We start from the raw sequence: 27,549 nt of genomic DNA on the forward strand, positions 1-27,549 counted from the left end.
CTCGCCGCACGTGCTGCGCGCCCCGCGCCCCTCCCGCCGCTCTCCCCCGCCGCGGGACGAGCAGCGGCAGGATGGCGGCGGAGCTGCGGTTCCGCCTGGCCGAGCCGCTGCAGCTGGTGGCGCGCAGGAACGAGAAGAGCGGTGTGGAGCTGAGCAGATTCCTGGCGAAGCAGGTGAGGAGCGGGCGGTGAGGCGCTCGGTGGCAGCCCCCGGGCGTCCGTTCTCCCTCCGTCAGGGAGGGTCTCGTAGGGGCCGCTGTGGAGCGAAGGGAGCGCGCCCTTCTGCCTCCCCGTGCCGCCATCTCCTCCCGGCAGCTTTGTGTGTGCCCGACCCGCCCCGGCCGTCCCTGGCCCTCGGGCGGCCGGCGGGAGCTAATCCCTCTTTCTCCCCCGCTCTCCCTGGTGCTGTTTTCGTGCCTTCCTCTCCCCTTTCGGCGATGTGCGGGTGCAGCCCAGCAGGAAGGTCCTCTTCTGTATCCTGGTACCCTTCTTATTGCGCCTCGCCCCGCAGTTAAAATCTTCGATCCTTTCCATGCCCTCTAAGGCGACTCGGGAAGCGAGACAGCAAGAGGTGGCATTTTGTTATCAAGCTCTGAGACAGTGACTAGTCTCTACCCTGATGCTGTTTTGCGTGTCTTCTTTAATTACCTTAAAACAGCACGTGGGATAAAAAGAGGTATGGATTTTCTAGGCTTTGCTTTGAGGGTTTTTTTGTAATCACAGTTTCATAGGTTGTGATGCTGGGAACATGATCCTATAGTCACTTTCATGCTTAGGCTGCCTTAGCTCTGAAAAGCACACCTGCTTTTTAGGAGAGTTAAGGCCGATCTCCTTTCTTTCTCTGAAATGCTCGAGGAGATGTAGTAACAGGATATCAGCACATCAGATACTGTTTTATTCATACTTTTCATGATAGAGCTTTTGAAGCCCCTAAGATGTGTACACGTTTTGGAGCTCAATGTCTCCATTTCTCTTTGAGTGTCTAGGAAATGTCCCAGGTGTTTGAAGATGAAAAGTCTGAAGTATCATATTTTTTCAGAATATTGGCTTTCAGTCTGAGTTGCTGTCTCAGTTATGGTTGGGGAAGGCTTTCATATTGGTACTCTAGGTTCTTTGTTGGTAGACAGATGGCTCTTTCTTCTGTCGCTGCAAATCACAGGATCAAAGTAAAATTGATGTGAAATATAGTCCTGAGTGGAAGCTAATTGTGGGGAAGCAGTGATGAAGAATTGCTTTTACAGAGAGAAACTGCTGAGAAATAAAACCGGGGATGATGTGGATACGGGTTCTAGCAGATAGATGGAGCAGCGAACCAGAAGTGAGTCACCGAGATCCGAGACTGGGAAAGATGCCGAGCCCTCTCCCTTTTGGTGAATGTTTGGAGATATGCTTCAGGTTTGAAAGCCTTGCTAGGTGGAAATTCCTAGAATGATTGTATGGAGGGAGTCAGGAACAGCACATTGTTCAACAGCGGCACATCCTTTTGAAAACTGGATTACTATTTCCAGGTTTGGAAGCTACAACTCTAGGATTATTTTGAGCTTGTCTTGCTAGTAAGTAAACAAACTCCATCTCTAAACGTCACACCTGATTTCCTACAAGTTGCTTTGTATATAACCTAGGAAGCACGCATTCTGGAAATCTAGAGTTCTCTTTGCTCTACAGCTTTGTTATGTCTTTCTGGTTATATATTTCTTCAGTAGTAATCCATAAAGAAGTGAAACTTGCTCTGAACTGCTAAGTAAGGAGCAGTCTTTTGAGTTTCATAGTATGGCACAGTTCAAGTGGTCAAAGAAGGTTTTACTCCTTGTGCTTGGGTGTGTAATAGAATTACAGCCTTTTCTGTAAAGGATTTTTATATACCATGAAGGCTGCAAAGATACAGCAAATTTCTGTGCTCTTAGTGAGAAAGATGGGATGAAAAGCTCTCTGAACCAGTCTTTGTTCCCACGTTTGCATTTTTGAATAATTTAAGCAAACTGTAGAAGCAATAGGTTTCCTCAAACTGCTGGAATGTGCTTTTGGCTCTGAGTTAACAAAGGTCTGCCAGAAAGTCTTCCTGCATAGAATTCCAAATGTGGATTTTGTGTAAATGTATGTATTTTGGTTGTCTGTGATCATGTAATTTCAGTAGAGAAGTTAATCACTGTGAAGGTTAAAACACTCCTAGGAATAGAACTTTAATGCAAAAACACTTCTACTTGATTCTGTCCTTTGCATCTACCACTGTGCTTATATGTAAAGATATGTATCGAAGAACATGACCCCTTTGGATATTTCTTCTATTTTGTCTATGCAACCGTCCTAAGTGGACAGGAGATCTTGAGCACACCATTCTTGATTTTCTTTTTTAATTTGCTGATGGTTTATCTTGGCATCCTTCGTTTTGCATTTGATTTTTCTGTGTAGCAGTGAAAGTTGTTTTAATAATAATTCCAAGCTCTAATTTTGAGTCCTTCAGTCTTAACATTTGATATTGAGAAATGCCTTTATTCCTTTGCGTTATTAAATACAGGAAAAAGGAGGTAATCTTGTGGTCTTAAATTCACACAGTTACCCATTGTCTATCAAAAAAATGTCCTGACGCTCTGGCAACTAAGGCAGAGGTTTTTTCATACTAAAATGTGACTTCAGCATTTTATTTGAAAGATCAGGTAGACTTTACATCCTGTAAGGGAAGGTATGTTGCACTTTGGCTTCCGTCTTGGACTGTATTGTTATCTCCTTGGGTTAGTTTTTGAAGGGCTGTGATTTTTGACACACCATATGTTAAAGATACAAAGAGAATGTGAGTTCCTGTGTTGGAGGGGAAGAAAGATTTCCCATGTGTGGCACTCACACACTTCAACTCTTAAACAATGTTAAATCTGTATCTGGTGTAACCTGTGTGTCATGAGCAGAATCGTGCATTTCACATGGTACCAGACTGCTCGTTGCTGTGATCCTTTCTTTTATGAATTTAGGGTTTGGAATTAATAACTAGGAATTAAGCTAGGTATTATTAAAGATTTCTGTACCTTGTGTGCACTGAGCACACATGCTCTGCGAGTTGGGAAGGAGATGTGTGTCCTGCTGCTGGAGCAGCATCTGGGTTTGTGTCTGACTCCAGGTCTCAATCCTAGCTGTGTGTCTGCTTCATGTGGCTCATTAGTAATAGACACTGTGTGTATGTGTTCTGTGTTTGGAGACACAGTCTTTTGTGATGCTTTCCTAAAGCAGCTGTTTGGAACCACATGTACAGATTCACTGCCAATCACAGACCTGAACACTTTCAGATCAGCTGTCTATTGCTATTGGTTAAGAAAGCTGGTATTTCATAAAGCCATGTTTAGCTAAAAAAAACCTGCTCTGACAATATTCTGCTTTTCTATAAAATTTTTAGTTTTGGCTCTGAAATCAGATAGACAGTCTCTTTGTTGAATGTGAATGTTGCCAGTGTGTATTTTGAAGAGCTTTCTATGTCCTAAGGGTGCTGCACTCAATGATTAAAGAACTGCTTCCTCTCATGAAATTGCTAATGGCGTGAATTTGTTGAACAGTAGACATGTAAATACAGAATTTTAATGAGTCAGTCATGTTATTATTTTATTTTTAACTGGCTTTATTTGATATTCAAAGCTCTGCTTAATAAATTAAGCACCCTATTGTGCCTTATTTGGGTAGCCAAATCTGTAATAGATTTGAAAACTGCGGGTATATTTTATCTTTCCAGTGGAGCTTATTTCTGGTTCTTTTGAGCCATTCTGCCTTAGAACACCTTATCCATCATTTAGCTGCTCAAAATCTGATTCCCTGTAATGAACAGGGCCTTGCTCCATTTTTAAAATTATTTTTAATGCTGCTGTAATATATGAGAGGCAGAAAAGCGTATGTTCTGTAGAAGCGAACACGAGGCCTGTAAGAAGAAACTGCCTGCAATTAATGTGATGGGTTTGATATTGGTAATGTATATACCTCAGTTTCCCTGGCTTCTTAATGCTGTATGGGGACGAATGTCTTTTCAAATTCAGGAGACCGAGGAAGTTGAAGAGTGCTGCATGTGTTCTAGAAGGGTGCACTTTTGTAACAATGAAGCCATCCCACATCTGTGAGACCAAAGAACAGGTTTTACCCGAGTAACTAAAACCTAGGAGAAGCAGGAATTGGCTGCATGTGGTGCTGAAACAAAAGACTACCTGAATTAAAAACATTTCTGTCTTGAACAGGATAAGGGTTCACTAAGTAAGGGAGGGGAGCATGAAGCATCCGAGTTAAGAGCAAAACTGCTACAGTGCAAATTCATAATTCTGATTTCCAAAATTAGTTACGCTACACTATGTGTTAAACATCATGGAAGTGGAGAGCAGAGAAATTTAAGGCTAAGACACAAGAAATGGGTTGTTCTTCAGTCACAAAGTTAGGAGGGCTGGGTGGGGGAGATGTGAGGTGTGTTGGTTCGGGGTCTTTTTTTTCTTTCTTTTAGCAGATATGAATATGTTTTCCTTGTATTTTAAAGAACTAAATGACCATTTTTTTGTATAACAGTGTAAAAAGAAATGTAATTTCGACTGCAGAACTGCAGATACATGCTGCTTCTTGTTAAGAGCATTGCTTGCTGTAATTCTTGTCAGAACTGTGAAAATAAGGCTGTGATCATGACGGATTGAATGTTGTTTTTTTTCTTGTTAAGAGACAGTGAACATGAAGCAACTTAAATTCAAGAACTTAAATTCTTAAATGTTTTGTGTCTCTCATGAGACCAAGCTGTTAAGATCAATGGAAGTTCTAGGAAGAAAGATGTATTAGTTGTTTCAACATTTTCCCAATCTTTTTCTTAAAACATACAAATTGCTTTATCTTTTAGTTGTAAAGTATAATTTAGAATTCTGGGACTACTTTTTAATTCCTGTTTAGTGTATCATTCTGCATCTTACTCATTCTGTATTGTAATTTGTTTTTATTTATTTTTTTAATACTGAGAACTCTGTCAATTGTTGCTTTGGGATTTTGGACACCCTTCTGGTTTTGAACTATTTGTTCCTGTAAAATTCACTCTGACTCGCCCCTGCATGAGTAGTTCTGAAGTTAAAAGTCAAAGTCATTTTCCATTTAACCTGTTTTCACTTCCCATTCCTTTAGGTTTGGACTCAGCAGGATCGTCAGTGCATCCTCAATACTTTAGCACAGTTATTGCTGGATAAAGAATGTACTCTATTGGTTGCCCGTCAATTTCGGCCCATCCTGCTGGATTTGTTGGAAAGAAATGCAGAAGCTATAAAAGCTGGTGGCCAAATCAACCATGATCGGCATGAAAGGCTGTGTGTAGCAATGAGCAAGCTAGTTGCTGACCACCCTGATGTTTTGCCGTGAGTAATGAGGTGTCAATGTTTGAATTTAGGAAGTGTTACAACCTGCCCCTGCAGGCAGGGTAACTCGGGTCCTTGTTGATAGATCCCTTGGGACACCGAGTGGTATTTATAAGTTAAAAGGAGTCATTTATAAGTTTTTTTTATAACATTTCGGTTACAATGGAAAGGACGTATGTAGTCATTTTGGTTATTACCCAAAATGTATAAGGGAATAGAAAGATAGAGGATAAGAATAGAAAGGAAGAGGATAAGAATAGACAGATCTCACTACCCACAGATCCAGCGGTGAGACTTGGTTGTTGCAGTTTCAGTGTCCATTGGTCCAAGTGATGGTCGAAGTGTTGATCCATCAGGAGGTGGGGGGATCCCATGGAACACAAAATTTTTTGGGTTAATAAACACTCAGTTTCAGGTGGGAATTCCCAGGTGCCTCCCCTGGTTCGGGGAGTTTTATGTGTTGCAACACTGTGGATCATGACCAGTTCTCTGGTGGAAGTTCCTAAAAGTAAATCTGGGGGCACTTCGGAGATCTTTGATTCATGACTCCCCCTAGTTGAGCCAGTAGTTGAGCCAGTTATGCTCCATCAGAAGGGATGAAAACCTTCATTGTGAATGTCCAGGTACTTCCCGGGAGGGGAGTGTTCACACCTCAGCCAAGGATATTGTCATGATAAAAAGCAAAATCCCACCTTGCAGGATTTGCTTCTTATCTTGTAGATATGGCCGAAACTCTAGCTTGTAGCCCCGGGTGATGGGTGCTCACCCCCATTACAGCACCTGGGCTGTGACCCTGCACATCAGCAAAGCACTGCTGCTTTTGCAAATGGCCACTTGTTTGAGTCATTAGCCATTATCACTGCAGTTAACACTTCATCCAGGGACTATGTGCTTGTTGGTGCTCCCGGGTGAAGAGAGGTGGTGTCAGGATTTGAATTGTTTCCCACAATAATATGTGTTTTGAACAGAAATAATTATTAAGTGACTACAAGTCTCAAACACTGTTTTCATTAAATTGTCTTGTAAAATGCAATTTGGTTTTCATCTATGATCTACAGAAAAGCGAAACAGCTGCCATGAGAATAGTTCACAACCAAAATCTCTGAGTTTAACATTAAACCTCTAGGCCAGTAGAGTATAAAGTTACATAAGTAGGAATCAGTATTATCTTTTCAGTGAACAAGTGCAATCAAAGAGTTTTCACCAAAGGCGGTACTACTTCCCCTTGATAATTAAATAATGATTTCTAATAAGGTAAAGTGTCTGTTGTCAGCTGATTGCTGAAGTGGTTGTCTTTCCCTGTGTGGACAAAGTTAGTTATAGGCCTTAGTTCTTAGAATCGTCAATTACTGTCTTAGAACCTGTGCCCTGACATTTTTAGTAGTGTCTGTTTTTCTTCTGACTTACATGTTCCATCTCCTTTTTTCTCTCTTCAAAAGATTTGCTTTAAGATACTTTAAAACTACATCACCAGTTTTCCAGAGGCTTTTCCTGGAGAGCTCAGATGCAAGCACAGTCCGATACGGGCGCAGACGAATGAAGTTACGGGACCTCATGGAGGCTGCCTACAGATTTTTACAAAAGGAGCCATCAGTTTTCCGGGAGATGTGGGACTGGAGTGTGTGTATTCCACTTCTAAGGAGTCATGACACTTTAGTCCGTTGGTAAGCTAAAACCTCCAGCTCTTCTTCATTGGGTAGATGTATCCGTATCTTGAATTGTAATTAACAACGTTCACACACAACAGAAAGCATCTGCAGATAACACCAGGAATCTGTACCAATGCTATCTGTACCGGTACTTAACTGACCTTTTGAAAGCTATAGTCATCTATCACAAAGTGAATTTTAGGCTCCCTCTTAGTAGTGCTTAAAACTATGGTCTAAAGAATCTTCCCAAATAATTTCAGTTTGCCCAAGTTGGTTCTTTTTTCAGTTGTTTGTATATAGATTTCTCAGTGGCTGTAAAACCTGGTTTATTTAAGCTGCACCTTGTATTGGCCTTGTTGCAGTTTTGTATGGGATTTTGGTCAGATCTTTCATGTTAGGTGTCTGCCCACAGGGCTTCAGCTTAATCACATGCTCTACCTTATTTATGTCAGTGGTAGTATTGATAGTGCCTTTTATTTTAAAAAAATATGTTTAATAGTCTTCACTTTATAAATTCATGTGTTAGTAACACATAATTTAAGTAAGGTGTGTAATTTAGGAAGGGCAGAACCAAGAGTGTTGTCAAATCTTATCAGTCATTTATGAAGCTCTTCAAGATTACATACTTAGTGTCAGAAAAAAAGATAGAACTTGTAATTCATTGACTAGAATTGGTTTACCTGGTGTTCAAACCTTAGTCTTAAGTGAATGAGCTGACTTTTAAACATTTGTCCAGTAACAATCTTCTGCTTTCTCTTCCTTCTGCCCCATCACACTCACTGAAAACTTTGTTCTTGGAAATTATAAACAGCATTATAATGAATGAAAACTGGTTTATGATTTATATTAAGCATTCCTTTGTTGCAAGACAGCTTTATGTAGTCACAACTCAGGAGTTATTTGCTTTTTTAGGCACTCAGAATTGATTTCATTGCATTAAGTTTACTTTAGAAATAGCATGAAATGCAATTTTTGAAGGGAAATGGTAGGAGAAAAAAATTGGGCAAAGATGACTTCATTTTCCTTGTCTCATATGTTAACCTTCATTTACTCAGGAAAGTGCATTCTCTTATTACATTTCTGCTGATAATTCAGTTCTTCAGAGAAATGTTAGCTAATTGATGTATAAATTAAAACTCTGCCATGATAGAATTGCTTTCCTCAGATCTGAGGTATTTGTCTAATCTGAAACAATGTTAAGCGTAGTGCATCTGAAAGAATGTTAAGCATAGTGCTAAAATAATTTCTATTAATAAAGTTTTTTGCACATTTTTCCAAACTAGATGTTTTGGTATGCAATTGACAGTTGTCAAACTACATTTCTTAAAACTGTTTTGACATACTTTGTTCTAAATGTAATTTTTAGGTACACTTCAAACTGTCTTGCTCTGGTTACATGCATGAATGATGAGCATAAATTATCTTTCCTGAAGAAGATATTCAATCCTGAGGAGCTGATACATTTCAGACTGAAGTAAGTACTTTTAAAATCTTGAACACTATTTGTTTTTCATGATGGCTTTCAGCTAAGTTAATAAACATGGGTTTCACAGGTTGCTAGAAGAATCTCAGCTGCAGAATGTGGAACGAGCCTTAGTTTTGGCTAATCCAGACTCCACATTTTGGCAAAAGGAGAAGGAACTGCGCTATACACAAGGACATGTTGTGTCGGGCGACCTCTCTGCACATGTAGTAGCTGTCTGTGGCATTGTGCTGCCTAGACTACAGCATGTTGCTGAAGAGCAGGTATGTAATCCACAGTTAAGTCAGTACATTTTTATTTTAGGAATTTCTAAGTACAGTGAACTGACTTTATTTCCTGATTAGACAGTGCTGAGATTCCGTGGGTTATGTGCACATCTTTATCTCTGTCAATGTGTGCTGTAAACTAGTGTTGCATAATGCAGGCACCACAAAGAAGCTCTGCAGTGGAGTAAAGCAGTGAAGAAGCTATAGTGCTGTTCATGTTACCTTCAAGTAGCAGTTCGTACAAACATATGCAAGAGAATATTCAGCCTTACATAGTAACTCCAGTCTCAGGGTGACAATCCAGAGCTGACTGAAGCCAGGATCTGGGACAGTTGCTTTTACCTGCATGACACAGGGTTTTTTGTGCTATACCAGCTTCTTATATGAAGCCTTTCTCCAAACATATGTTCAGTTCTTCTCTGAGAAAACAAGGCTGCTGTTTAAAGTTCCAGAAAGCAGAGGAAGGAGAAAGGAAGTGAGCAAGAATTTACTGTCACCACTTGAGAAAGTGTAATGCAGACTATAGTGCCTTACACTTTTGGGAAGTCCATTGAAGGCATAAGCGTTTTTAAACAAACAGTATTTAACCTTTTTTCTTCTAAACTGCTCTTTAACTTAAGCTGTTCACATCCCTCTTTGTAGCTACATCCAGTATTCCTGACTATTTTTCTCCTCTAGGTACCAGTTTTACCTCTTAGCTGAGTTTTTTTTGTTTAATTTTGTAACAGTGGTCTACAACAGAACAAAGAAATTAATCAAGACTACCAGTGTTCCAACCAGTTCAGAGTTGTTTGAGTAGCTGAAGCAAGGAAAGAGGACTTGCCTTCCAAATTCTTCTTCCCCCCACCCTGTTTTTCTCCTTGCTTCTGTTTTTGAATTCACTGTTTTCTAGCCTTCTGGGATTTTTTATAGGCTTGAGAGTGTAGTTTGGAATTCACTGTAGCAGGGTAGACTGTAGAGCTGTTTAAGAAGACTCTTAATCCCGTGGCAGCATCACAGCTGCTGCAGCTGTGCTGAAGCCAGGCTATGCTGAAGGAATACTATTTATCTCTGAGGGAGGAGAGAGCTTCCCTGAAAGGAATGCTTTTCCTTTTTTAATAGCCACAGGTATTCCACTGATCTGGTGTACAGTGTAGTTCCAGTTACAGTAGGGAGGTGCAGTGACAGCTTAGGAGGTCTGATGAAGACATAAGAGCAAGCTGTGAGGGGAAGCAGGTTTTCCTGTTTCCAGAGTACATCAAGCTATACCTGAAAAAAAGGTCAGAGTTAAATACAAGATACTTGTTTCAATGCTTTGATTTCTTTCCTCTTGAGCCTTTTGGCACAAAGCACTAATTTTTGTGCCATATATAGTTATGTAAGAGACTGCAAGAGTCAGAATATTTGGAAACTATCTGTAGCATTGATATATTACCATTCAATAAACTAAATTTATTTAATTTTGAATAAAAATGTTATTGAGTATCACTGAGTTTAATGATCTTATACTTTGGCCTCTAGAGAAAGAAGTAAATACTCACATTCATTAATTTAATATTCATTTGAATGCAACTGCTCTTTGATTTTTTCCTGTGATTTGGGTCCATTCTGATGACTTAATTTTGCTCATATTGTAAGTTTTATTTGCTTGACATGAGTTCTGACTGAATAATTACTATGTTATTAACTGAAGTTACTATGCCTGCACTGGCAGCTTACTGTGAATTCCCCTTGGGATCACGTTGTATGTATTCTTTTCATGAAGTGTTTCACCCATAATAGGTTTTGGATTAAATCTGTTTTAGTATCTGTCAATAAACACAACTTTAGACTCCTTTATTTTATTTGATATGCAGATCTGCAAACCAAAATTTTTCTTGTTGTTAGTCTCACTTTCCTAATTGTTCTGCATTGTACAACTGTAAGCAAAGTAATTTCAGTGTAATGACTCAAATTTTATGTTTGAACAGGAAAATAACACCAGCAATTTTGTTTTGGTTGAATCTGCCTTCACAAATCTTCAAAACCTTGCTATTGCTGTAGCATATCAGACTCCTGTTTTATTAGAAGGACCAATAGGATGTGGCAAAACGTCTTTAATTGAATATTTAGCAGCTGTTACAGGAAGAGCAAAACCTCCTCATATTTTGAAAGTTCAGCTTGGAGATCAAACTGATAGCAAGGTAACGGACGAATTTAGATGTTTTATGTTTGGATCATGAGGCATAACTTTTACTTAAAGCATGGACTTAATTTTCTAACCATACATTTTCTATCAAGGACCCTATAGTGCCCAACTCTTTAGTACAGGTCTTAATATTAATGAGAATGAATAAACAAGAAAAATAACTGTTATTTTCCAGTAGGTTTTAAGTTCTTTGCATAATTTTTGTATCATTCAAATTATGTTTCATCAGGGTTTTTCTAGAAGAGCTCTACTGATTCTTTTTTTTTAATTTAAAAAAATGATTTATATTGGGAAAAGCAGGATTCTGATGCCAAAGGTTGCATTGAACACTTATTTCAGTTTAAGTCAGCTAATGTCAGTTCAATCTGATGCCTTGTTTCGTGATAAAAGTGAAATAAAGTAAGATACTGGGATGTTGAGGTGACTTGCAGTTATATAATAATGATGAAGCTCTGTCTGTAGATACTTTAATGTAATCCTTGTTTTGCATATCAAATTTTGGAGCTTGAGTTACGTTGTTTAGCACAATTTAATTTTTGAAGGTGATTAGTATCTATCAGAAGGCTTTTATTAGCATGCATAAGCACCTTTTTTGCTTGCATGGAACACCTGGTTCCACCATCTCACAACTCTGTCGCCTCATATACAAGACTAAGGACATCATATTTAAGAAAAAGTGGTGAAGTTCACGGTATAAAACATGTAGCAGTAAAATCACAAACTCAATTTTAAAAGCAATGCTTAAATATTGAAGTTACAATTTGAGAGAAAAGCAAAGCTTTGACTGGATTTTACCTTTGAATAACTTGTTTTATAGTTCTGTTCACTGCCTTAGTCACAGACTTTCCAAGAACATAAAGTTTGGTGTGACCCTAGACAGTTTCCTGTGTTACTTTAGATTGCTTGTAAATTAGGGTGGCACAATGCATAAATTCACTTCCAGTTACCTGGTTTGTTTTAGTTATTAAGTTTCAGTTAAATTGTCACTGGAAGCAGGAAACTTCTCTTCTTAATTAAAAAAAAAAGTGCAATACTGGGCAGACAGTTTGCCAGACAGATTGTTCAGTTAGGTGGAGGCTGTGTCACTTCTGTGCCAGCTTTGGTTGTATTTGCCTTCCTTTCCTGTGGGGAGGTGATGCCCAGGTCTCTGATGTGCCGATTGTTTCTGACACAGACGCTGCTGGGGATGTACCGGTGCACAGATGTACCAGGGGAGTTTGTGTGGCAGCCTGGCACCTTGACACAAGCTGTTACCAAAGGTCACTGGATACTTCTGGAGGATATCGATTATGCTCCTCTGGATGTGGTATGTAGCTTTATGTTAGCTTTAAGGTACTGGTCTTAATGCCCATGATGGCAGTTCTGGGAGTCTAATCACCAGGGCTGTGTAGCAGCATGTGAAAATGTTGCTGCTTAAGAAGGGGTTAGAAAGAATTCACCTGTCTTTATTCATGTGTTTGCACACCTCATTAGTTTTTCTCTTTGTTACAGAGTGGTCTACACGACCCTGACATTGATGCCAGATTTCACTCTGAAAACTGGAATTGACACTGATAATTTGTCTGATAATGTGTCTGTTTAATAATGTTTGGTGTTTCAAACCAAATGTGGCCCTAAACACCACAGAATATTGTCAATATATGAGGCTGGTTATAGATAATGAGGCTGTTAATAAGATAGGTTTTTTTTTTTTTTTTTTGGTCTGTTTTGTTGTGTGGGGCTTTTTTTTTCCTTCTGCATCAAGAACATCTAGTTAGCCAGTCATCCTTGCCTCTTGAAGTAATGGCTTCTGAAAACAAGCAATTTGCGAGAGTAATGTGATAGAGATGCTTTGCTGCACAGGCCTGTTGGACATTCTGCTGGTTGTTTCCTTTCATATCTGTTCCATAAAGCATCCTTTGTGTGACTGAATAACCTGTCAGTTTGTTTATTAGGTTCTAGGCTTGCAAATGAATACTGCTTGTATGTACAGACAGTTCACTGCTAGGGGTCATGCACTTGTTTCTGTGGACTCGACTCATTGCACTCACAATGAGCATACCCTGAGTAGTATCCTACATTCATCAAATCCCTTTCTTCAGGTCCTCCCTGCAGGCATCCTGTCTGCTTTCTCCATATCAGAGGATCTCTGTGTGCCTCCCTCTGTGCTGAGGTGTGGTCATTCCTCCCTTCTTTCCACCACCATTACTGTCCTTCCCCAGAGAAGGGTGGATTTTTAAAATAGATACCATACTCTCCTGGGGTAGTAGTGTGTACACAGAAAAAGGTTGATGTTTGGGAATGACTCAGTTGAGGCTCAGGTCATCGTTGCTCAGGCAGACAAACAAAGTAAATCTGAATGTGTCTATTAAGTCATTTGACAAATTAAATAGTTTTGATTTGGACTTGGCAGTGTAAAGGCTGTCATTTCCATTCTCTTATCATTAAATTTGAATACAGGAGGAAAAAAGGTAAGTAAACATTGCACCTGTGACTTCCAATGCTGATTAAAATTGCTGGGAACTCTGCAAATCCTGTTAAGTATCACTTCAAGCATATCTCTGGGAGTAGCAGTTGCTGGCAACATAGTGGTGCTCAGTGGCATTGCTCCAGCATTTCAAGTGTGAAGTAAGCGTGGATGGTTGTGCTGTTCTGTTAGTGTCACCAAAAAAAAAAGTTTTATAATTTTTCTTTTTCTTTCCAGATCTCTGTGCTGATTCCACTTTTGGAGAAAAGAGAGTTACTGATTCCTGGTCGTGGTGACTGTTTAAAAGTAGCACCAGGATTCCAATTTTTTGCAACCAGGAGGTAGGTTTGTAAACTTAAATGAGGTTTTTAAGGCCAAGGTACTTTCTGTACAAGGTACGTGTGTAGGAGTATTTTAGCAATTTCCAATTAACAAGCAATGTAAGTAATAGAAACTGAATTTTTTAATTTTTTTTTCACTTGAAAGCAGCTTTGGGGTGAATTCCAATCTTTGTACAGAAAAATCACTTCAACAAGGCTGAAGGAATGAACCCTGCTCTGAGGAACCCTACAAAACCAACCCATCACCAAGACAAAATACCACTCTTAGGAATTACTGTGTGAAAAAGGTTTATTATTGATAGTTACAAAAGTCTTGCACCAATATAGGTGTTTGTAATGTTTTTTAACCAGAAAAAAGATGTAGTATACTCTTCCTGATTATTTCACTGTAGTATTGGCTCATGCCTCGGATGTCAAAATAACTTTTTGTAAAGGAAGACATAATATTAGATCAAGGTTAAGGTTAGGAGGTCTGTATGGGGAATGGCAGTTACATGGTTTTCAAATATTTTGTAGTTTATTTCCAAGCCTTTAACAAATTTTCTTGCTTTTGTCTTTCTTCTATAAATTTGTTCTTCTAATCTATTTTTTCTGGAATTGAGTCTTTTGTATTCAACTCCTTTGGTTGCCTAATTTCCTAAGAATTTTTATTTCTGTATGCGTGGTTGTCATGGTTTAACCTCAGTCAGCAAGTAAACACCACACAGGCACTGGTTCACTCTGGCAGCAGCATGGGAGAGAGAGCTGGAAGAGTAAAAGTAGGAAAAACCATGGGTTGAAACAGAGTTTAGCTAAAGCAAAGCTCTCCACACAGAGAAAGAGACAACAAACCCCATCACTTTGAGCATCCCCACCCTTCCGTCTTCTTCCCACAGCTTTATGTGCAAGGCATGACTCCATCTGATCTGGAATATCCTTGTGGTCAGTTGGGATCAGCTCTCCTGGCCATGTCCCTTCCAACTCCCTGTGTACCCTCACCCTCCCCTGCTGGAGTGGTGCTGGTGCTTTTCTTAGAAGCAGGAAAGGCCTTGCCTCTTTGGCAGCTCCAGGGGTAACTAAGACATCCCTGTATTATCAGCACTGTTTTGGTCACAAATGCAAAACACAGCCCCACACCAGCTACTCTGAAGAAATCTAAATTTTTCCTAGCACATCAGTGAACAGTTTGTATAGCAGCAAATCAGAGTTTTTATTAGGCTCGTTAGAGTAGATTCTATAAATCTGTTGCAGTTTACAGCTGGGAAATGGTATTTAACAATTGAAACAAAACACAATACAAAAAAAGAAATAAAAAGCTACCAAGACTCCACCAGAAAACAAAAGCCAAATCATAGCCCCAAACCTAATGCTTTGCATGTGCAAGGCTACTTCTACAGTGGGTAAAAACACATGGCTGAATAGTTATTTCTGTAGTAAAAGAACAAAGGGAATGAAATGTATGATGGAAAGAGTTGATTCTGGAGGACAAGGAAGAATAATTGTGAAACACTGTGGAGGGGACCGGGCTGAAGATGCTTTTCCTGCATCTCTGCAATAAGATCACAGGTCCTTTAAGGTATTTCACAGGCCACTTCTGTTAGGCTTCTCCCTTTAAAAAGGATTCTATCTGTTGCTTCTGATAGACAACTGACAGTAAGTTAAGTTTTCTGAAAGTATCTCTATGGATATTTTGCCATGTAGGAAGAAAAACACTGTGATAGCAAGTAATTTGGAAAGCATGGATAGGCAAGGTGGGGTACGTGACAGTACAGTGACAAACAGTGTGATTTTTGCCTGTTGCATTATGCTGTAGCAGCTCTATGTAACATCTTCTTTGGTGCACAGAAATGCACTGAAAACGCTGAATTCTTCAGCCACACTCAACATGCTGTGTTTCTTCATTGTTTTGATTTAGGATATTCAGCTGTGGTGGAGGTTGGTACAGGCAGCAAAGCAGCCATGCTGCTCTCCTGGACAAATACTGGACCAAGATACATCTGGATAACATGAGCAAAGGAGAGCTCAAGGAGGTATGGGGGTGTACTGCTCCATTGTAGCATGTGAATAATAGTTTCAGCTTAGGGTAATACTTTTCAGCAGTTAATTGAATCCTTATTTTATCTTCAAATTCTACAATAGACCCTTACAATTTCAGCTTTGTGTTGAAGTAAATGGAGTTTGTCAGGAAAATTCAAAGTGAATTGAACAGAGATTACTGGAACTTGCCCTGACAGACACAATTGTGCTTTGTGTGGGTCTAAGAATCAAGTTGCTTTGCTGCTTATTAACCCACAGAGACATGAAATCAGAGAGAAATAGCAAAAAAAAAAAAAAGCCTACTTTAATTCTGACTTCTAAGCTTTGAGTTGAAAAATAGTTGGTCAGTTGTCAGTTAAATATAACTGCTTCTATTAACATCTTTTGTTAGGTTCTCTGGGAGGTGTTTGTTTTGTGTAGTTCTTCAGTAGATTAAGACAGCCCAGGGCTCATGTGAAAATAGAATTCTTTGGAGATTCTCCTTGTAATACAGAGCTCAAAACAGGATCTGATTGTAAAGACCCGTTTCTGAGGGAAAAGGTAGTGAATAGTATCTAGCAGAAGAGTTGAGGAGAAAGTTCTGAATTTTCTAGAATAGAGAAGATTAGTTTTTTTGGTAGAATTCATTCACTCCTTTGGACTTGTTCAGCAGCCAGCACAATTACTTGTGACCTTAAATGTCTGTGTGGTTTTTTTTGTTTCTTTTCATTTGTCAGCTAATTGTTAGGAGTGGGGCAAGAACAACTATCAAAATCTTACGAAAAAACAAAACTTGAGTGTTAGCTGTGGCGCTTACCACTAGGTTCTTTTTATTCCTTTTTCTGCAACTTTGTAGCTCAAGTCACAAAAATGTATACATTAAGCACTAAGATTCCACAGTAATTACAGAAGAGTCTAGGTTAGAGAACACCCACCTGCTTGCCTTGAAAACAGATTTATGTTCTTCTTGTTAATCTTAAAAGTCAGTCAGGTAGGGTAGGACCAGTTTTCCTGGCCTGTGTCATTGGAAAGTAATTTTGGGAAGCAATATTTTGGTTGGCAAGCTTTAGTGGAGAGAACTGAGCTGAAAGGAAATTACAAAAGAAAAATTATCCCTTTAACGGACCTTTGTCAGCAGAGTGAATAGACAGTTTGAATGCTCAAATGAATTTAGTCATAAATAAAAAGAAGGACAGGAGGTAAGGCCTTCTGTAATCAGTTGTTAAGTTGTATGGTCATGGTTTGGGTTCAGATAGGATTGAATGCAATCTTTGTTCTTCCCATTGGTATTTGTGCAAATGTATTAAATGAATTGGAGTAGAGTTAGTTGACTTGGCAAAGTTAATTTTTGGCATCAAAATCAGTATCACAGTAGTCAAAATTTCTATTTTTTTCAGACAAGAAATTGCAAGAGAGCCGTTTTATATAGCTTGCTAACTAACATATCTATTGAAGCATCTCCTGGTAAAAACTGTGGTGCTGTTGGTTTCTTTCCAATGCAGATGGGTTTTTTGTTTCATTGTTTTGTTTAATTTCTTTTTTGTTTCTTGTTTCAGGTCCTGCAAAAGAGATACCCCAGCCTTGCTCTTGTGACAGATCACTTGCTGGACATTTTCATTGACCTTGCAGGAGACAAGTATCAGGCACCAGAAAACAGTGCTGCTGGCTCCAGTCATGTGCCAGAAGCAGCATCAGAATCAAGATCAGAACATAAAAAACCAAATCTGGAAGGACGAGAGCTATCTCTAAGGTTGTCTCTTCTTATATATTTATTGGAAGTCAGCTAGGTAGAGAGATAGAAGGGTTTATTTTCATCATTTTTCTTAATTTTTTAGAAATAATGGTGAAAGCTTGAATAATCATGAATTTTGTAAAAACTGGAAAATACTTTTTTTAAAATAACAATTAATGTATCATTTAAAGAAACTCATTCTGGTTTATTTAAACTTCCTATTTGCTATTCTTAATTTTTGGGAGGCATGGAGGAACGTGTGGGTTTTGTCATATGCAGTGCTTAGTTGGCATCAGGCCATATGAATTTATTCTTAATTATTGTTAACACAAGGTATCAGTACTAGTTAAGAAATGGAAGGTGCTGTATAATGTTCTCCCAGTAGCTAGAAGATAATTTTCAGTAACTGAGTATACTATCTAGATTATTTCATGCTGAGCACTCTCAGCATTTTAACTGGAGGTGACAAAAAATAACTGTGTCTGTAATGTACTATTAATTTGAGAAATTCTATGATGAAATGTGGTTTGATGCTGAATTATTTTTTCCTCTCCTACAAAATGTCGGTTCTATTTGTCTGTAACCTGTAGTGCTTTCTGAATTAGTTACTAAATGCTAGGTGTGGGTAGTACCTGATATTTTTGTGGAGCATAAAAATACCAGTTTTTTCAAGAACAAGGTTTGCATTTCTTGCCTTTGGGAAGATCTTGTTGTTGGTAAGGAATCTGTATCTTGAAAAAATGAGGGATTTATACCTTTCTGGATTCTTTAATACCTTTGAGGTTTACAGTTACCTTATGATTTGATGGAGTATGTATTATCTGTTTATAAGCAATGTTGGGCTTTGTGCTCAGCTACTCCTTAGAATTTTTGTCCTCTTGGTGTCTTCCCATGTACAACTTGGACAACAGCTTCACATGCAAGTGCCAGAAGATGATGCTGTGACCTAAGTTGAACATGAAAGAAGGTGCTATGTATTTTGGCATGTGTGTATCAAATATTTTTGGTTTTTCTTTTTAGAGACCTACTGAATTGGTGCAGCAGAATTGCTTACAACTTTGACAGTAATTCTTCAACCACAGCAGTGAATATTTTTCAGGAGGTGCGGTAAGACTTGATCCAGAAATTGATCCAGTCGATCCCAAATTATTCTAGTGTTGTCTCACAAAATGCTCTCTTTGGGAATGTGAGATGGGAATTTGTTTGGTTTTGTTTGAAGCAATTGGACTGTAGATGGAATGTTTGTGCTCTCTCTGATCAGAAACTTTTGTTGCTCCAAGGAAGGTTGCTGGCAGTAAGGTGCTGAAAGAATTTACTGCTGTCATACAAAGAGCATGGTGCAAAATAATTTTAACTGATACAATCTGGGATTGCATATGGCTGAGACCTTTCATTTTCTTGTAATATGGGGCTGCTTTTCTACTTAGCAATTTATCAGTTTACAGTATAGGTTGGGATTTTTTTGGGTGTGCATCCATCAGAGGCAGTTTCGAGATGTACGAACTTACAATTACTTTTTTCTCCATTTTGGTCCATTCATCTAAAAATTTGTGACTGGTCATTGAAAAGTTTTTATTTTTGGTGTAAAACCATTACATTACAGAGTTTAGAAGTTCCTACTGCATCCTTTTGAACTCTATTTTTTGACTCAATCCGAGGACAGTGAAACAGTTCCATTTACAGTGGTTGGATTGGATTTGGGCTCATTTAGATTAAGATGGTGCTTGACAGATAAAATCATACAGAACTAGTTTTCAAGAAGTTGATTTTCCCCTTGACAGGCATTGGACTGTTTCACAGCCATGTTGTCCAACCAAGGGAGCAGACAGAAAATGGCAAAAGTTATTGGAAGTTACCTAAACATTTCAAAAAAAAAGGTATGTTGAGCTACAATTAACATGATCTTAATTGGCAGATTCTATAGCTTGCAATTTTTATATGATTAATTGAAATATGTTCTGCTATTTTTTATTTAAAATTATGCCCACCTCTCGGTCTCAGTTTTTTTTCTTTCTGTTCCATCCCAAGATCTGTTTTTCTCCTATTTTATATTCAGCTGCATTTTTTTTTCTCTGAAAGTTCCAGGGAACCTGTTTTAGAGTAAATGGCCTCATGATACAAAAAAAGGATTTCACAACTGGAACAGCACAGCTGCCTAAGCACATGATACCACTAGGTGCACAGGGTAGCAAAGAATGTATTTTTTCTTAGGTGGTTTACAGTGAATGTTAATCACTTAAATGGAGAGATCAGAGAAAAACATAATCTTTACTGGTACTTGTTCTGTACTCACTGATTACAAAATCAGCTGCCTCTGTGGAGCTCCATAAATGACAGAATTAAACTAAATCATTTCTTTGTCAACTATTCCTGACTGTAGAAGTCTGCAAAGCAAAGTCCCTCTATTGTTACTTTAAGTTGACAGATGGATCCCTGAAACTTCTTCAGGTTTTTGTTTTTGTCCTTCTTTGCATTATTTCATTACAGGAATGTATTATTCCCTGCAAGTGGCAAAATATCCTTGTTTATACAAAAGGTTTTTTTAAAGGAGATTGTTTGCTTATTGTTAAAATAACTGTTCAAGTTTGTGTAGTTGAACTACCATGGAAGTAGATGAAGTAGAAATACAGTGGCAGAGACTATTACCGACTTACTAAGCTGAAAGTTGTTTGTACAGATAAAAACACTTCTGAGATCCTTCACTATATTTAGCTGATGATTATGTAAAACCTGCAAAATACAGAGTTTTACCATTAAAAATTAACTTGCTGCAAAGCAATACTGGTAGCATGGCGTGGGTGTTCTTACTGTGGTGTAATCAACGTTAGTACTGGAAATGCTGATGCTTTTTTCATAGGTGGAATTCTTCTGTGAGCTCTATAAACCAGAAATTTCAATACGGGAACAAGAAGTCTCCATTGGAAGAGTGAATCTTGTGAAGAAGCAGAATCATGCTCTCACTGTACAAAGGTAGAATATCTTGTAGTTTCCATGTGAGTTGAAATATTTTGTGGTGGAATAGAATAGACAGCAGGTCACAGGGTTAAGGAGAATGCTAATTGGGTATTCTCTTTCTAATAAAAGCACTGTGAGAGCTCTTTCCCTTGCAATATAAGTTTTGCCTTGTGTATTTTTAAGAGTGTCTGCATCATACACTTCTGGCAGCCAAAGCATGGAGATTTTCAGCTTCTTTGAACTAGAGTGTCTTCAAAACAGTGTGAATCCACAGCTATTATAAAAAGATTTCAATTGATCTACCTTTGTAGAGGGAGATTTTGATAGTATGTGTCACTGACTTTATTGGCCAGGAAGTTATTTGGAAACCCTGAACTTTTAGGCTGTATCTTGAGAAAATATCTTATTACAAGGATATTTTAGAACTATTTCTTTTCAGACCTATATTAAAAATAAAATCCTAAATCAAACCACTTCACTAAAAAAAATAATAAAGGTAGAATAGAAATGAGCTCCTTAATAAATCTTAAGTTAGGAGTAACTTGCTTTGTTTTTCCAGGGCAAAACATACCTTTGCTGCCACACGGCCATCTGCAGTACTGATTGAAGAGCTTGCAGTGTGTGTTGTCAAAGGAGAGCCTGTGCTTTTGGTTGGTGAAACAGGAACTGGAAAAACCTCAACAGTTCAGTACCTAGCTCATATTACAGGTAAATAATGTGTGAAAAATGTAACTTACATGAAGATAATTTGAAAAACGACAAATGAACAAACCTACAAGTTGATGGTGCTTTTTATCTCTGTTTCAAGGACACCGTTTGAGGGTTGTCAACATGAACCAACAAAGTGACACGGCAGATCTCCTAGGGGGGTGAGTCACTGACCACTGTTTTGTCTGTTCTGCAGAACAAATGGGCAGTATCTGTTTCATAGTAGGATAAATGTCTTAATAAATATGTTTGCATGCGGAAACCTTCTTGTCCTTGCTGGAGAGCAAAGCAGTTTCACTGAACTGTTTACAGAGCTGTGTGTGATGAAGTCACTCAAAAACACAGCCCAATGTCTTTAAAAATGGCCAAGCTGTTCAATATCAATCTGATGTAATATTCACTGGACACATTGTTTGGTAGTATTATAAATATTTTGCTTTTCAGCATGTTCCTGTCTTTACAAAATCACCTCATGAGGTGCATTTAAATATGTGCAATTCTATTTAGTTTGTTAGTTGAGTAAAAAACTTCAGAAACAAGGGTTTATCCATGCAGCTTGTTGTTGTTTCAAGTAACTGTTTTTGGACTTGTTTTCTCTTTTAAGTTCACAGATGGCTGTTTCCCATAAGTAATTACTCTTTTGCTTCTCTTCAGTTACAAGCCTGTGGATAACAAGCTGATCTGGCTCCCTCTGCGAGAGTCTTTTGAAGAACTCTTCTCTCAGACGTTCTCTAGGAAGAAAAATCAAACATTCTTGGGACACATTCAGACTTGCTACAGGCAGAAACGTTGGCATGATCTGCTAAAACTAATGCAACATATTCATAAATCTGCTATTAATAAAGAAGTGAAAGAAGATGCATCTGGTAAGGCTTCAGATGGATCAAACACACATGAATACTAAACCACTGCAGAGGATAGATAAATACTGGTGACTTTTGTTCTTTTAATTTGGGCTTGCTTGAGGTCTAGGGCTTTTTTCCTCCCACTATATTACATATTTTTTTCTGGTTTTGAGAAATGCAATAACATTGCAACAAAGCTTTCAGAATGCTGTTAGAACAGTGTTTGGGGTTTGTTTTGGTTTGTTGGTTTTTTTCCCTTTTCGTTTTTTTTCCTTTTCATTTCTGCTGTTAGCTATGTCTGAGATTGTCTGCCCTGTGGTACCCTTGACATCTGGTCTCCACTGAGCACTTGTTAGCTGTGCTGGTGAGCAGTCCTGGTTGGTTGTGTGTCAGTCTTCTATGTGAATGCATTCATTCTTTCAGCCCTGGAACCTGCTTACATCTCACAAACGTGTCCTGTTTAAAAAACAAAGTAAAACAACAGTAACAAAACCAAACCCAAAGTAATAACTTTTAGGGTAGGTAGGAATTATTTTTAAGAGCTTGCTTTTGCCATGGTTCCTCTGTCAGTGATGCTTTATTTTTTTCTACTGTGGTTTTGTCTCCAAATAAGTTTTTCTTGTTTCATACCTTGCAGCCCATTTTGGAGCTGAGGCAGTGTTGATACTTTGCCTTGCATGGAGTTGTTTGTGGTTCTAGACCAGCAGAACAAGTGAAGTTGTAGCTTTCATTCAGTTTGGGCTAAATAAAATTAATTATGAACTTTATCCTCATTCTTCTTTTAACTGGTTCTTCTGAATATACAGACACTAAAATAACTATTCTTTAAAAAGAGAGTTTAAAGACCACTTATTACAAGAATTCAATCCTAAAATAAAGACAAGCTGAAATCTGTAACTTGCACAGTTTCTTAAAGAATTTTGATGCTGTATGTAGCTCAGTGATTTTAACAAATAACTGAAAGCAGTGCCCTAGTAAATGTTGTTGTAACTGATAAGCAGTAGTGTGTTAATTATTGATACTGAAGTGTTCATTGTTAATCTGTTCTGTTGTAAGGGTTATAGATTTGGATTTGTTTTTTTGACATGCCTCTTTCTGTCTCTGGAAATTAGAGAGTGGTAACAGTCATGCTGGAACAAAGTACAATATAAGTATTAGTTCCTCATCTGGGAATGAATAGCAAATTATCTGAGTGCTATTGACATATGGGTACAGTTAAATTTAAAAAAAAACAAAAATCCACACATGCACAAAACAGCAAGATTAAATTATTTTTTTTTTTATTTGCGGTGTGTCATCTACAGGACTTGAATGTTTTTGTTGCTTCAGATTACTTTTGTATCTCTCTGCTTGAAACAACTTGATTAAAATACTGTTGTCAAATATTTTTTTGTGCTATTGTTCTGATGGTACAAACTTAAATTTGTTTTATTTGCAGGCTTACCACTGAAGGAAAAGTGGGAGGCATTTGGTCTTAAACTGACTCATGCTCATCAACAGATGAAAATGACAGAAAATGCTCTTCTCTTTGCATTTGTTGAGGTATTTGGATATTTGCATTTTGATGCTAGGAGGAATAACTAGAAGTATTTAAAAAACTTTGCAATCAGTATTATATAAATAGTTTCCTGGCAAGAACCTTGCTGTGAAGTAAAACATGTGCCATGATAACTCTGTGAAATCAAGTCTGCAGATTCAAGGAAGCAGTGCTGAGATGGGCAGTGAGAGACAGGTTTGTGGTAGCACATTAATTCAGTGCTGTATAACAGGAATTAGGACTGGTATGATAAGAATATCAGTATGTCATGTCTTCTTTTCAACTCTGGGAGTTTAGAAAAAACTTCTTGATCAGTGTCCAGTAGGGTTTGCTTCTGTCTTGGGATTCCTGTGAAGGATTTAATATTAAGAATCTGTGCTGTTTATATAGAGGTGCTTTTTCTAAACATTTCAAACCCATAATATGTTTTAATGACATGAAGTGTGATTAGGAGAAACCATGAGGTTTATTTATGCTTGTTTATTGTCACCCTGATAATCTGAATATATGCTCTCAAATTTCATGGAAAGTGTGTAAAATGTTGACCAGTCCTCTGTAAAAAAAATGTTTATGAGTAGTTGGAGAACCTCTGACTTAAGTACAATTTTAATTAATAGGATACACATTCCTTAGGAGCATAATACTGCTTGTGTCTATGGATTTCTTTGGATTAACTTTATTTTCATGTGGTATTAGTGATGCATATGCACCACAGTGGTAGATTGCACAAATAAGGGGATCTTAAATCTGTTGTATTTGAGCCAATCTAAGTGGTAACTGATAAATTGGTATGATAACTGTCTGACTTCTGTGACTGGCAAAATGATTGCTGTTACTGAGAGAGCGCAGTAAAACTGCTAATGCTGTAGAAGGTCTGGAATTGCCATTTGTCTAATCAAGCCATGGATTGCACACAGAGTATTTCCAGTATCTGAATGCTTCAGTTGACACTTCATTGCTGGCAACATGATTAACAAATTGATCTTACTTTTAGGGTACTCTGGCACAGGCAGTAAAAAAAGGAGAGTGGATTTTATTGGATGAAATTAATTTGGCTGCAGCAGAGACTTTGGAGTGCCTGAGTGGTTTATTGGAAGGATCATCTGGGTCACTGGTGTTACTAGACAGAGGAGACACAGGTACTGTTTCTATGCTTGGTTATCTTGTATCTTGGTATCCAGCAGAGTTTCCTATCCTACATAGCTCAAAATAAGTTGAGATCATTTACCATTAAAATGAATGTGTGCATGAGAGAGGAAGGTGCTCTTTGTAGACCTGGTACTTTGCAAGAGGTCCAGAGCACTGGTGTGTTCTCAACAGCACTGTAGGGGCTGCTGTGTAGAAAGTTAACTCCTTTTACAGATGTAAAGATAAAAAAATGCAGTTTCTGAATGCTGCTCTCAGGAGCTCCAGAGAGAGGCAGATGTGGTGTGAACATCCCAGGCTGGATTTGCACTGGCTATTGTTCTGAAAGAGACAAAAGGAGTTCCAAGTTTAGGGCTCGCATAATTTTTGAAATGTTTTGTGATGTTACAACATGTTGCTACGCGCAAAGAAGTCAGAGTTTCACTTGCCTGTGGCTGTTGTGAAGATGCGGGTACTTCTGATAAAATCACGTGGGGTTATTCTCTGAAAATTTTTGATGCTAGCATTTTTAGGGAAGTCTAATAGTGCAGCAATAGAAAGTTGCCTTAGACAAAATACACTGTATTTAACATATAAATATCCTGTGTTTATGATGAACTTTGTCTTTTATTTCTTTTTTGCTTTAGAGCCTCTTGTCCGTCATCCTGATTTTCGCTTGTTTGCATGCATGAATCCAGCTACAGATGTTGGAAAGAGAAATCTTCCTCTAGGAATAAGAAACAGGTAGGAAATAATGATTCTGGGACAAAATAATCACTGTCTTTTTCAAAGTTTAATTAGTTTCAGGAGCTGACCAGTGAAGAATGCTTTATCTTAAGCCTGAGAATGCAGGTCTGAACTCAAATTTACTACCTTTGAGAGATGTATGGTGAAGGTTTTTCATTAAATAGAATCAGCAAAATACTCTGGTGAAGCAGCTGGGCCATGAGCAAATGGTCTAGCAGTAGTGTAGGGTGTTGTCAGTGGGGGCAGGAGATGTTATTCTTCACAGTTAAGCTGTCAGCACCTGGGAATGCTACTGCAGCAGTTGATGTTCCTGATGGGAGTGATAAAGACAAATAAATCCTTGGTGTCTGTTTAGCAGCCTTTCTCATAACTCAGAAGCTAAGTTGACGATCCTTGCAAAAAGCTGCATATCCAGTCTTGTTCACTCTAAAGGAAGGTGGTTTGCATGGTGGTTGCAGGTGTGTGATACTCAAAATGATTTGATGTGTGGTCTCAAAGCATATAAGCTGTGGTAAGGCAATTGGAATTGTGGCAAATCCATTCTTCAGTACCATCTACCTATTCCTTTAGGCACAGATCTTCTGCTTGATGCAGTTTTCCCTCATGAGTGCCAAAAGTTGCATGTATAGTCCCTTCCCAGATTCATAAACACTGGGCAAGACTGTAGAAATGCACCAACTGTGTAACTAGCCATTTGTAGTTATTAGTGGCAAAACAAGGTTTTATTGCTATTAGCTCTCTTGCAGGATAGTGAAAGGAAAGAGTGTAATACAGAAGAAAAGAGACTTCAGCATCAGCATAACTTGCTAAGTTTAAATGAATTTATATTTGTGAAAAATGCCGGCTACTATTCATCAAAAATAGCTACTACTACTGCTGTGTCAGTACTTCATTGTTCAGTTACATTTAGATACATTTGACTATCTATTGTAAATTGTTTAAAATTGCACTTCAGGTCACATTGTCCACTTTCAGTCTAAGATGTCTAATTCAGATAAATTGCTTGAAAGTATTATTAATACCTTGTTTTTCAACTACTCTGCTTCTTGAGTCTGCCTGTAGGTTTGAAAATCTATGGGTCTGTAGCTTTAACAATCAGTATTCTGTTGTTTAAAAATTTAAAATGTTATGTGGCATGAGATTTATATATAACATGCTTTTTCAGTATGGCCAGGTGTCTTTAAGTGTTACAGATTGATTTGATTCTTTCAGGTTTACTGAACTTTATGTAGAAGAATTGAGAAATGAAGGAGACTTGCATATTCTTGTAATGGATTATGTGAGAAGCTTGAATGTGAACAAAAATACAGTGCAAGGAATTGTGAAGTAAGTTGACTGTAATCTTTAGATTCTTGGTGAAATAAGTCACAAAAAGAAAGTATGTGACTGTAGTCTGTGGTGAGGCTGCTTTGGGAAACAGTATAATGCTCCCCATGCAGCAGTTGGCATAGCTTTAGAAAACAGAAGAGTGTAGACATCCATCTTCTTGATTCTGCCAGTTTCTGTATTTGTGGGAAGGCGAGTTTTATTTTTTTATATTCAGTATTGTTTTCTTGGTGACACCAGTTAAATAGCATTGTTGTTTCAGTCCTCTTTCACATCTGAGAGGCTAAAAGAGTTTGTTTCTGTAGATAATTCTGAAGAAACTCTTGTGTGTTTGTCTAGGGTTACCTTTCTCCCCCCTAGTGTAAGGTGAACTATCTCATGTTTAGAATACTTGGAGTTCATAGCCAGTCTGTATATTGAGCTCTGTCAAAAATACGGCTCTAAAAATACTCTGTTGCTTTGCTTCACTGACTGTACAGATGGCAGAGCTTGGCACAGCTTTTGTAACCTGGAACTTTTAGGAAAAGTAATAGTTGGCGATAAACTGAAGTGTTAATACTTGGCGTTTAATTCCTTGGGGCGATGGTCTAATCAGTAACAGCTCTATGTGACTTTATTTTTGCAGCTTTTATTTATCTGTGAGAAAGGAAGCAGAAACAAAGTTGGTGGATGGAACCGGCCACCGACCTCACTACAGTCTCCGTACCCTATGCAGGGCATTGAGATTTGCAGCATCTAATCCGTGTGGCAGCATAGCACGCTCCCTGTATGAGGTGATTACCTGTGCTGGCATTTGTTTCAGTGTGTATTCACTACAGAGGTTGTTTGGGTAAAGGATAATCTTCTCTAAGTTCAGTATTGAACAGAAATGGTTCTTTAATCT

General features: G+C 38.3%; 1 protein-coding gene across 1 annotated transcript in view; it reads left to right on the forward strand.

The window, feature by feature from the left end:
• The first annotated feature begins 71 nt into the window (after positions 1-71).
• The window catches only part of MDN1 (midasin AAA ATPase 1), a 91,983-nt gene continuing 64,505 nt past the window's right edge, over positions 72-27,549 (forward strand). The window contains exons 1-21 of the mRNA XM_014263277.2: positions 72-173; positions 5,118-5,344; positions 6,784-7,008; positions 8,360-8,467; positions 8,547-8,739; positions 10,692-10,904; positions 12,084-12,215; positions 13,593-13,696; positions 15,591-15,705; positions 17,248-17,441; positions 18,444-18,525; positions 19,205-19,300; positions 20,281-20,393; positions 20,938-21,086; positions 21,187-21,247; positions 21,741-21,952; positions 23,370-23,473; positions 24,463-24,607; positions 25,241-25,337; positions 26,553-26,666; positions 27,292-27,439. Of these exons, the coding sequence (XP_014118752.2) occupies positions 72-173; positions 5,118-5,344; positions 6,784-7,008; positions 8,360-8,467; positions 8,547-8,739; positions 10,692-10,904; positions 12,084-12,215; positions 13,593-13,696; positions 15,591-15,705; positions 17,248-17,441; positions 18,444-18,525; positions 19,205-19,300; positions 20,281-20,393; positions 20,938-21,086; positions 21,187-21,247; positions 21,741-21,952; positions 23,370-23,473; positions 24,463-24,607; positions 25,241-25,337; positions 26,553-26,666; positions 27,292-27,439 (2,934 nt within the window). The remainder of the gene's footprint in view (positions 174-5,117; positions 5,345-6,783; positions 7,009-8,359; positions 8,468-8,546; positions 8,740-10,691; positions 10,905-12,083; positions 12,216-13,592; positions 13,697-15,590; positions 15,706-17,247; positions 17,442-18,443; positions 18,526-19,204; positions 19,301-20,280; positions 20,394-20,937; positions 21,087-21,186; positions 21,248-21,740; positions 21,953-23,369; positions 23,474-24,462; positions 24,608-25,240; positions 25,338-26,552; positions 26,667-27,291; positions 27,440-27,549) is intronic.

This window comes from Pseudopodoces humilis, chromosome 3, assembly GCF_049639895.1.
Source record: "Pseudopodoces humilis isolate 2021_Gansu_Grassland_sample_001 chromosome 3, ASM4963989v1, whole genome shotgun sequence".
Lineage (NCBI taxonomy): Eukaryota > Metazoa > Chordata > Aves > Passeriformes > Paridae > Pseudopodoces > Pseudopodoces humilis.